The sequence below is a fragment of the Acanthisitta chloris genome, unplaced genomic scaffold, assembly GCF_000695815.1.
Source record: "Acanthisitta chloris isolate BGI_N310 unplaced genomic scaffold, ASM69581v1 scaffold43586, whole genome shotgun sequence".
Taxonomy (NCBI): Eukaryota; Metazoa; Chordata; class Aves; order Passeriformes; family Acanthisittidae; genus Acanthisitta; species Acanthisitta chloris.
Genome location: NW_008677294.1, coordinates 1003 through 12093, shown reverse-complemented (window position 1 = coordinate 12093; position 11091 = coordinate 1003). Strand labels below are relative to the sequence as shown.

At 45.9% G+C, this 11091-nt stretch overlaps 1 protein-coding gene across 1 annotated transcript; it reads left to right on the top strand.

The window, feature by feature from the left end:
• Window positions 1-928: 928 nt before the first annotated feature.
• On the top strand, window positions 929-3082 carry ANHX (anomalous homeobox; the record flags this gene model as incomplete). The annotated part of the gene is made up of 4 exons (XM_009076432.1): window positions 929-963; window positions 1582-1698; window positions 1904-2027; window positions 2896-3082. Coding segments are annotated over exons 1-4 (463 nt in total), but the record flags the coding sequence as incomplete, so codon positions are not given.
• Window positions 3083-11091: the final 8009 nt, after the last annotated feature.

Genomic DNA, 11091 nt, shown 5'->3' with positions numbered 1-11091 from the left:
TGGGCTCTTCTCCTCCGGGAGAAGTGGAGTGTTTACTTCGAGCGTATCTAACTTCGCGCGTATCTAACACTTTCTCCCCCTTTTGTCCGGCGGGGCTGGAGCTGGCCCAGGGGTGTGGTGTCCCCCAGGCCACCCTCGGGGCACTGCGCCGGCTCTTTTCCCAGGAAGCACGGCGAAAAAAAACAGCCTCGACGATTATTGGCGTTACACTTTGTGGTAACTGCCTGCCCCGTGCCATTTTGGAGAAAAACGCGTTAGTTTCACCTGAATGTCTCGAGACTTAATATTCTGGAAGTTCTAACCTGTAAGCAGTGGATGTGAAGCTTCCTGTTGCGGTTTGGATATCGAGGTACCTGATTTGAACACTGGGCAGTGCTGGCAGCTCTGCACTAGCCCAGTGCCCCCAGCACACAGACCTGGGAGTGGAAGGCTGGAGCCAGCTCAGCCTCCTTCTGACTCCGAGTTCTGGGGCAAGTTCAGTGTGTCTTTCTGAGCTCTGTTTTCTCAACTGCAAACCTGGTGTGGCTTTAGCTCTTTAGGGCTGCTTTAGGCCTAGTTTTAAGTGTTTTGAGGTCATCAGGCCATACACCATAGTGAATTTCTTTCCTTTAAAAAAAAATAGCATACCATAGAAGCTATAAATAGAAGATAATAGTTTTTATCTAACCACAACTTTGTGCATTGCCTAGAAAAGGCTTCTAACAGGACATAAGGATGAAGCGGTTCATGGCCATGTTAAGCAGGAATAAAGACAAGGATCCTCCACCCACCAAGCTGCTGGATCGAGCAGAAGAGCTTTGCCAGGACCTCCAGAGCTCATTCCCTAGTCTGGAGAAGCTGGTTGGGGTCATGATGGGATCCAAACACAAGATGCATTTTCTCACTAACATCCACGTTGTCCGGGCTTGCGTGCGTGTTCATGTCCGTAATGGGCAGCATGACACAGCCTGCAGACTCCTGGAGGTAGGGATGTGTTCGTTGGTTGTTCATGGAGACAAAAAGCAGTATCAGAAAAACACTACTTAGAGCTGTTAGTGCAGAGGTACCCAAACTGCAGCATGTGGAGTGTTTCCAGCTGGCATAAGGCAGTGGAAGGTGATAGGCCTGCATTGGTTGTCCTGAAACACAGGATAAAGCCTTTGCTACAGGCAGTTAGTATTAATTAGCCAAGAGAAAGAAGGTAATTGGGTGATTATGGGGTTGGTTGCAGTTTGTGAAAGCAGGATTTTGTTCTCTAGTGTGGTAGTTCTTGGACTATTTAACAGTCTTAGGGCTCAGGACATAAAAGCCTTGGGAAGTCTAGGATCAGAGGGCTTGCCGGGGTGGGAATATATGCTGGATGGCACCACTCAAGGTGAAGGATTTTGGCCTTTTCACTAGGGGAAAAGAAGGAATTAAGCAGGCAACTCCCTGTGTGCATTAGAGAAAGTACAGGGTGCCATAGGTTTGCATAATGCCACCAGCTTTGTCAATCCAATAGGAATCTCTGAGTGAGTTTATAGGGAGTTTTCTCCTTTATAGGAAGCCTGACTGACTTCCTGGAGAGGTTTGCTTATACATTGTTTTGGTTTAGTCTTGCAGGGCAGAAGAGAAGGAGCAACTGGTGCAACTTTGGTATGAGATTCACTACCAGAGGTTTATGGAGAAGTGCCGGACGGATTCTCTGACCTCACTGCAGAAATTCCGTTGTAGGAAGAGGTACTGCATCGTGGGGGAACCAGAATTGTTTTCTCTGTTGCAGTTAGCAGACACAGGGGGTACAGATGCAGAGTCTGGTTTTGCATCTCAAAATGCTGCTGCTTGCAGCTGGGTTCTTCTTTGTGTTGTGACCACTCGTGGCAATGTGAGAATATGGGTGACTCTTTTTTGGGTCCTTTTTAATCCTGTGTTCTCCTGTGTACAGGAATCCTCCACCTCTTTCCATTTGTCCTGAAGGTTTGAAGCCTCGAAACCATCCAGAAGAAGTGCGCCAGTACCTGTTCAGGTTTGCTGCAGTGGTGACAACACATCCAGACAGGACACAGCGGGTAGGGATGTGCTGCTTCCAGTCAAGTCTCCTTGTCACAGAAAAGCAGGACACTGCGATCAGGAGTTTGTAGCTGGCTTAATTCTAAATCCTTGTTTTCAGAAGCCTCAGAGGGGCTGGGATTCCTCATATTTGATCTTTGCCTAAAGGTTCCTTAAAAATTCATGAGGTTCATGCGAAGTAATTTCTTTTGCTTTGGACAAAAAGATGAGGGGCAATAAATTCCTCACTGGGTTTTTAACAGTTCTAATCTTGTAGTCATGGAGCATAGGCAGTGAAACAGCCATCACTCAGAAGAGCTCTATTACAGTGATAAATAGTTCTGACTTGAGTTATAGCCTGTATGAAATTGCACTTTGTTCACCAGAACATATTTTGTGCTGACTTATCACATTAAATTCACAGCATTTGAAAACACAATAGGCTCTGTTGATGTATGCATGGATCTGCCTTCCTTGGACAGGGACAGGTTTGTAATGGAAGTGGTGTGTGCATTAATTCAGTAATCCTTGTTGATTACTGCCTTGCAAGGTGAAGGCTTTCTGCCTCTGTGGAGCTGTTCTGTGGGGCAGGCATGCCTTGGTGAGGGCATTGTTTGGGGAGCAATGTGAAATAGCAGTTTGTGGTTTCCTTTAGCAAACAAACTGGAGGAGCAGGGTGGAATGTGTGTTGTCCAGCAACTCTTTTGAGTTTATAAATCAGTGTCCTCAATCGGATCCACATAGACTTATCGGAGACCTAGTGAGTACATGTCTCTGGGTTTGAAAGCCCTTTTGCTGGGCTGCTTTTGGAACTGAAGGGGAGAGCCTGATTATTTGGATGTGGTTTATTCTTTTCCCCTTGATTTCTCCCTACACCTGGGTTTGCAGGAGTTCTTGGCTCGGGACACGAACCTGCATCCAAATCAGGTCTCTAATTGGTTTGCAAATTATCGACGTCGTCAAAAAGCCCGTCTCCGTCAAATGGAAAAGCTCAACAACTCCTGTCCTGAGAGAGCTTTGGCTTCCCACACAAAGGAACAGCAGGATAAAGGATTCTATGCTCCACAAACTGCAGGTTTGTCTCTTCCTAATGGGCTTAGGATGTGGTCCAGAAAGCTGAAAATCAATTTGAAATTCCCTTGGGGAGGGAAGAATATTGCTTCTTCAGAACAGCATCTGTATGGATCAAGAGGATGCTGGAGGACTCTGCTTCAGTGGAGTGCCTCGTTGTTTGGCCAGAGGCTGTCACTCTGTAGGAGCAGACACTAAGGCCTATGCAAGGACAGGTGAAAAGAGATGCCTGGCTCAGAAGAGGCACCAAATGAAAGCAAATACATGGGAGGCAGCAAATTTTAGTTTTCAGGTTGTGGGATCAGGGCAGTACTTCAGGAAAACCCAGTATTTCCATGCCCCTTCACAGAATCTTAACCAAACTTCAGTCATGGGGAACAGGGAGGGTCCTGCTGCATTTGCCAAATAAGACTTGTTTCTTTGCCTTTTGGAGTAATCATTAGTGTTTTTTCACCTGCCTGGCCTGCACCCTTCGGATGGATCTTGTGTAGGCTCTGAACAAATGGAGATAACCCGCATGACTTGTGAGCCAGGGTGGGAGCAGTTGGCTGCAGATCTGTATGAGCCTCCTGAGGGAACATATTTAAAGATGCTGGAAACCAGGTGATGTATGGAAAAATCTTTATAGTGACAGTTAGAGACAAAGCAACCTTTAAACTTGTTCATGCAACTGACTTCCATGTCAGTTCCCTGGGGCCATCACTTAGGAGTCTTGACACCATAGATGGAAATGGTCCATGCCCAGTCAGAGCAGTTAATCTCCCAGATGTGGAGGGCAGGATTCAAAGGTTTAGCTGGGGTTCCCCCTCTTGGAAAAGCAGTATGTCTGGCTGATTTATTTTCTCCATCATTACAGCTTTATGCCGAGCAGTGAGCTGTATGAGGCAGGGACAAGCAGAGCTTCGTTCACCCCTTACATCACTGAACAACCTGTACCTTTTTGCACTGAGGCTGTGCTGGAACCAGGAACCTGCTTTAGCTCTGCTGTGCTGCAGCCCAGAGAGGCAGTGCACCGTGCTGTTGTCAGCCCCCAGCGGGGTGACTTTGTCCTGCGCTCTTGTGGGTGCCTTCCCTTCCCAGATGGACAGCTGGCCATGCAGCAGGCCCCATGCAGCACCGGAGGCTGGTGGGCCTCAGGTATAGAAGGTTAGTAAAACTACACCCAGATTGTTGACCTTATGTGTTTCCAAGCTTCTCTTGCCTTTGTTGTAAACACTCTTGCTCACATAGGTGGCCCTCCAATATCATGAGGAATGGGAGCTTTGGAGTTCTGCTTCCATAGTAGTTCAGTGAGAAAACCTGTTGATTTAAGGTGTTGAAACAAATTCTTACCTACTCTTTCGTTTAAACTGTAACTGTTTCCATAAGATAGTACTTTTCCAATAAGGAAATGGATGGAAAGAAGAAGAAAATCTTAGGGATTCATTTCAATAGTTCCATTGGAAGAGTCCCTTCAGGTGTTGTCTGTTTCCAGGCTTCTGGGTTTTTAATGCCTGTCATCCTTGAGAGATTGCCTAAGAAGTGACTGGGAACTTCTTAACTGTGACATAGTGCTCGTCTTTAGGCACGCATCTCACTTTCCTTTCTCCTTCCTGCTATTCTTTCTCTTTTTCTCTTTGTTTCCTTCCTGTCCAGTCTTGTTCAGCATTCCCACTTTTTCTTCTTCCTGTTCTTTAGAATAGCCTTGTTAGGATACCTAAGGTAATGTCCACCTGCTTTTGCTGTAGAGGTACAGAACAGCAAGTGCTGTGACTGCCATTCACCCAGCCTGTGGTGAATGTGGAGCCAGGAGAGGAGGAATAGCTGGGTCAGAGGTTGAGGTTTTGTTATCTGTACTTGTGTTTAATATGAGCATTTATTTCAGCAGGTGTCAGAGCTCCCTTGAGCAGAGTCCCTCAAGGTGGCTGTATTGAAGCCAGTTCAGGAAGAATCATTCAGCAGTCAGATTTAGAGGCTGAAAGCTCCATCGTTAGAGAAGAACAGCTAGGGACCCTGGAATCTATTCCCTACAGGTAAAGGGAGGGAAAGCAAAAGGCTTCTTAAAGGCAGGAATAACAATGATGCTGTGGGTCTAGCTGTGTCTTGATATACCCTGTTGAAGCGGATTGCAGAAAGAGTATAGTGATGCAACTCATTCCCAGGGCCTGATGCTCCTTGTGTCCATCATACTTTGCAGATATTTAGGTCTGTGCACTGGAAATGCTGTGTAAGTGTATAGATGTGAGCCCCTCTTCTTAAAGCAGGTTCAGCTTCTGAGCTATTTGTCTGGTTTTTCCAGAAAATCATAACCTATACTGATCCAGTGAGAGCTGATTCTGTGGGCTGGGTTGGTAGGGCCTGTGCTTAATCCTAAAATAGTTTTTGGAGATTCACAGCCTCATGACAAGTTTATTCCATAGTGCAAGCTTCCCAAATTGGAAAGACAGAAAGACAAGCACTGCCCTGTATTTCTGTTTTCCACCTGTAACAAATGTTTCAGACTTCAGGTTTTCTCTGGGACTTAAGAGAAATTTACCGAATGCAAAACAACAAAAATTCATGCTATTGCCATATGTTACACAACTTCCATAATGTTACATAAAATAAACACTGCCAAACAGACATTATGAGGTTCCTTTAATTTACTGATCTGCGAGACAGAGCAGGAGCAGCAGCCCTATTTCATAACCCTTCTGCTTGACACTGTCCAGTGTTCGTGCTAGCATGACACTGTCAATATGTCAGAGACAAGTAGAAGTTTTATTCTTGTTTTATAGATGTGGAAGCAGAGGCACAGAAATCTTTGTGGCTTGTCAAGCAACAAGGGAAGGCAGTGATTCACTGGAGATAAAGATCAGTGAAGTTTTGGCCCCGGTTCCCTGCTAAAAACATTTCTGCCTTTTACCCCTGTTTCCCAGTTGGCTTTGTGCCTTGTTCACATTCATGTCAGATTCCTTGCTCTGAATTGCTGGGGAGAGCCCAGGTCTGGGTATTGTAGACCTCAGTCTGTATTTTAGGATTCACAGTTTTAAACAGTGGCTAAAGATCATGAAAGATCAGTGAGGCTTGCTGGCAATATTTTGGCTGGATTTAAAATTGCATGTTCTGACTCTGGAGTGAGCTCATGTTTATTTTTAAAATATATGTTCTGCCAGTAGAAGAAAACTATGGTGAATGTCTCCTTGTTGGGTATGTCAGTTGTGCCAGGAATCCACACACCCTTTATCGTGTTCCTGTCAGGGACTGGTCTTACTACTTCTCTGGCACCTTCTGGTGAGGATCTAGTTATTTGAACTCTATTTGTAAACCCTGTTTAGTGGCCTTGTCCAGAACCTTGAACTCCCCAAAATGCTATGAATGCTATGGAACATCAGTCTTTAGAAGTGAGTGATGCTCAGACTGCAATTTCAGCAGTTTCATTTTGCAGTTTCTCTCTCTAGGGAGCCAGGGAACCTCATGTGGGCAGTCTTGGGTAAGATCACTGCTCAGTGAGTGACAATGAGTGAGGATCACCCGTGTTACCAGGCAGAGCCCTGTAATACTGTTTCTGATTAGAGAGGGGTATTGTGTCACCAGAGTTGTGGTGCAATGGGCATCACTCACTCAGCTGGGGAGTCATAGGCAACAGCTCAAGCTCTAAGGCAAATGAGTGTTGCTGTCCTGGAAAGACAGGGCAGTGAAGTTATCCCAGCTTTACAGGTAAGAGTAAAGCACAGAGAAATTATTTAGCCAAGGTCACTCATCTGGAGTGGACTCAGTGTTTTGCTTTCACTGCCTTGCCAGCACCTCTGGCTCTCTGCTTCCTGAGTGCAGGGATAGAGCTATGTCAGTCAAAGAACCCTTCATCTGCTTGTCTCGTTTTCAAAGGTGCTTACCTGGAAAGGACTTGGCCTGAAAACTTATGAGAACAATTCCTGTTGATTTCTTTCATGGGCTTTTTACAGCCAATCCTACGCACTTGGGCTGTATCCAAACCTCTTCTGATCTACAGGGCTGTGAGGTGGGAGTGTGAGAGGGAACCAGGCTGGAAGCTGACTGTCTCCATCTGCTCCTGCTGCCTGAGAGCAGAGTTTGATCCAGCTAGCGGACTGGAGGTCCCTGTGGGACACCAAACAGATGCTCCCCTTTACAGATAGTGGTGGTGTATCCTCACTCTGCACGTCAGGACAGGTGGGATGGAGCCAGCTAATGGTTCGTGCAGCGTGGAGCTCTCATGCCTCCCATTTCAAACAGGAAAGCACACTGAGATCTGTGGAGCAAGGCAGGCTGCACTTAGGAGCCAGTATTGATTTTGAAAATGTCAGTGCTGAGATGTTCGTGGCAGCTTATTGCTTTTGCCTGCATTTTTGGGATTACAGCTCAGAGTGCTGGGAATCCTCCTGCTGTTAGGCTCTCCCCTCTAGAGAACCCAGCACCCCAACACTGGCAGGCAGCAAGTCCCACACCCACAAAGAGAGGCTGCTTTCTGGCATGTTGTATAATTGAATTGCAGAACTTGTTGCTAAGGGCACTGTGCATGTAAGTGGGCTATGAAAAAGGATGAGACAAATTCTTGGAGAGGGGGTGGGAGAAGGAGTTGAGCCCATTTGTCATTAGGAAATGTGACTGCCTGTCACTGCCTATGACTGCTGCTGTGCTGCAGCCTCCAGCAGAGGAGTCCTGAAACTGATTGCTTGGAATCTGGGGGGCATTCCAAGGAAGGGCAACTTAACAGTTGCCCTGTTTCTCGTGCTTTTCTCCCATGGTCTCTTAGTTGGCATCTCTTGTCTGGGCCTGTATGGCCCACTGAAGCCCTGGGCTATTCCTGGTAGTGGTGTGGGCAGTGTTGTTGGATTAGGGATACTTTTGATTTGGTTATGATGAGAAAGAACATCCCATTCTCAAGTGTTGTCTCTCCTGCTTGGCCCAGTGCCCACAGACTGATCCCTGTTGAGAGGCTGGCAGAGCCCCCAGGGGAGATGTGGATGGGGAAGCAATGTCCCCAGACTCAACTGGTGACCTTGAAAAGCTGTAGTAGAATCATAACCAATGTTGTGTCTGTGTCTGAAGCGACATGTTTATCTGCTTTGGCTCTTAAGATCTCTGTTTCTGCAGTATGTTCCAGAAGAGAGACATTTTGGTAGGCACCTCTTTGTTTATGGAGAGTGTGCTGGGGGCATAAGGAAAGTTGCACTTTGAGATGTCATTCCCTGTACACTGCTCCTGGTCAGGTCTCACTGCAGAACCTGTATTTTCAGGCTGTAACAATTTGGAGACACGGGGCAGGTTTGCAGACAACAAAACTCTGTTAAATGAATAGTCTTGTCAAGAGCCCCTCTTATCCTGCTGGAAAACGTTACAGTAAATGGCAAGTAGAGCATAAATACAAATGCACTTTATATATTTTTTTTTTCCCAGTTCCTGTCAGACTGTGTTTGGCAAGCCTCAGTGCCCACCTGTTTCTGCACCCTTCATGGAAGAAAACCAAGCCTTGGGACAAAGCCAGGTAAGAGAACACACCTAATGTTCAGAGAAGGGAGCTCAGCCCCGTACACACTGTCCCCCTGCAGCTCTCTCACAGGAGATGTGAAATCTCACATCATACTTAGTATGAACCATGTTTGATCTAAGCATACCTTTTGGAATCCAGTTCAGAGCAAGCTGGGCACTCCCTGGGTAACATCCAGCAGATGCAAGAAGGACAGGTGGTTTTGCTGGGTTTTTCCCACTGGAATTACTTATCAGACCCTAATTTTACTAAATGTGTTGTTGAAATGATGGCCAAAGCAACCTCTGCAGATCTGGAGTGTCAGGCATGTTTTAAGCAATGTAGGGCTCACCTGGCACTGGAGAATGATGACACAGAGATGGCTGAGGGGTTCTGCACAATTTGACTCTGCTCTTTCAGACCTCTTAAAATTTTTCATGTAATTTTCATTTCCAAGTCTGTGTTATTGTTGAGGAGAAGGGATTTTGCACTGTTCCAAGATGGCTGATAGCAGTGTACAGAGCAGTGTTGTTACAGGACATGATAGAAGAAGTTACTGGCAGGCTGTGGATGCAGTCTGCATGCCTTCTGATGCTGACTTTAAGTGGTAGAGCATAGAAGTTAGAAATCTGGGGTTTTCAAGGGGATAGGAGCACATCTCTGGATTAAATGTTGCCTAAAAATAGTACCCTGGGAAGCCCTATCTAAGCTGTATGTTGAGCTGTTTTTTGGCTTCACATGTGTTGGTCTAACAGTCAGTCACATCCATTGCTGTTTCCCTTGCAGTGTAAGCTGCTGCAGAAAACCTTTTAAAAGAGATTATGAAAAGCAGGAGCCCATATCTGCTGGCCTCATTATGGGAAGCGGCTGCAGCACTGAGGGCAGTAACAGAACCTCTTTTGAGCTTTTGAAAGCATCAATATAAAGATCTGTATCTTGGAAAGTGGCCTTTTTACCAGCCATAATGGAAGCCAGACGAGAAGGAAAGCTTTGGGCATCAATAATGAATGAGCCTTTTCTAAGATTGCCGGAGCATGCAGTCTCTGGAGCTAGTTTTCATCTTGCTGTTCTGCATTCTTGCACTGATTTTGCAGTGGTGTAGAAACATGACACTCAGTGCAGCTTGGGCTGGGGAACAAGGTACTGTGTGATGCCTGCAGATGTCAAAGGGGACATCTTCAAATCTCTGTAATAATCACTCAGTTCAAGAATTCAGAAAAGCAATTTTTGCATATTTTAATGTGTGCACTAGGAAAAGGAAGAGCTTGAATGGGTAAATGATTTCACAGCATTCTACAGACTTCCTGGGCACTTTGCTTCTTGCTGAATCAACTTGCTCTGGGCTTGTGGCAGGAATATGCCAATGTTTGGTTCCTATGGCTGAACCACAAGGGTGCAGATGGACACTACCTTTGGCCACACCTGCCTCAATTTGCTTTTCCTAGGTCATGCATCCCATCAGAGCCAAAATGAGAGTTAAACAAAACAAACAAGCACACAAACAAAAAGTTAATTCATTGTGGAGACTTTTTTTTTCCTTCCTGGACAGAGCTCCCTTGAACAGGTGATCACTCCCTAAATTATTTCACCCTGGTTTTTACCCTCTGTCACTTAGTGGCTTTTATAGGAGCCAATGCCTCGGGCAAAGGGAAGAGAATTGCTCTGCTCAGAACTGCTAGAAGTTGGATTGTTCACTGAAGGTGCTCATCACTTGTATACCCATGTCTTGTACAGATGGATTACTCTGTCTGAACCCAGAGGGGAACAAGGACTTCATCACTCCGTGCACACAGCCCTCACCAGTGACATTCCCTCCCATCGCACGCCTTGTGCTGCTATGTCTGCCCAAAGGAGCTCTTCCACCATAAGCAACTGTGGTAAAAATCATCTATAGTGAGGCTTTGATGTCTTCCTGTGTCTTTCAGGTCCCTCAGGATCCAGCTAGTGACCCATTAACCAGTGATACATACTGGGCCGCATGGGTGCTCTTTGAATTCTCAGCCAGCGCACGGGTGTGACCTGCTGCAGGGACACTCCGTGTGGTCTGTGCTTCCCCAGGAAACATCTCATTGCTTCCTGTTTATTCTCTTGCTTTTTTTTTTTTTTTTTTTTAATGAATGAGGAGTTTGACATGGAGGTGAATAGGGTGAGGGAGAGGGATGGAGGCCATTTCAAAAGGTTATAAAGTTTGTTTTTGTTAAGGTTCATTAAGAATGTTGCAAAGAACAGAAGAAACCAAAGGTATGCTGCAGTTTTCACTGGAGCAGTCTGAAGCTGCACTGTTAGATGCTAAAATTATCAAGTCACTCGTTCTGTGGCAGTTACATACCTCTACCCATGGCACTGGTCAGATCTGGGTCCTTCATTGCATCATGGAGGTAAATGAAGCTCCTGTACACAAAAGGAGTGAAACTTAGCTACATAACCTTGCCATGGATTTTGGATAACTTTTTCTCAGGCTTAGAAAATAAGGTCCCAGCTAAGTGCTGGTAAAATCGTGCTATTTCTTATCCCTGCATTTCTGTTGTACTGCAGGATGTAACTTCTGGAGTGTTCCTTACTTCATA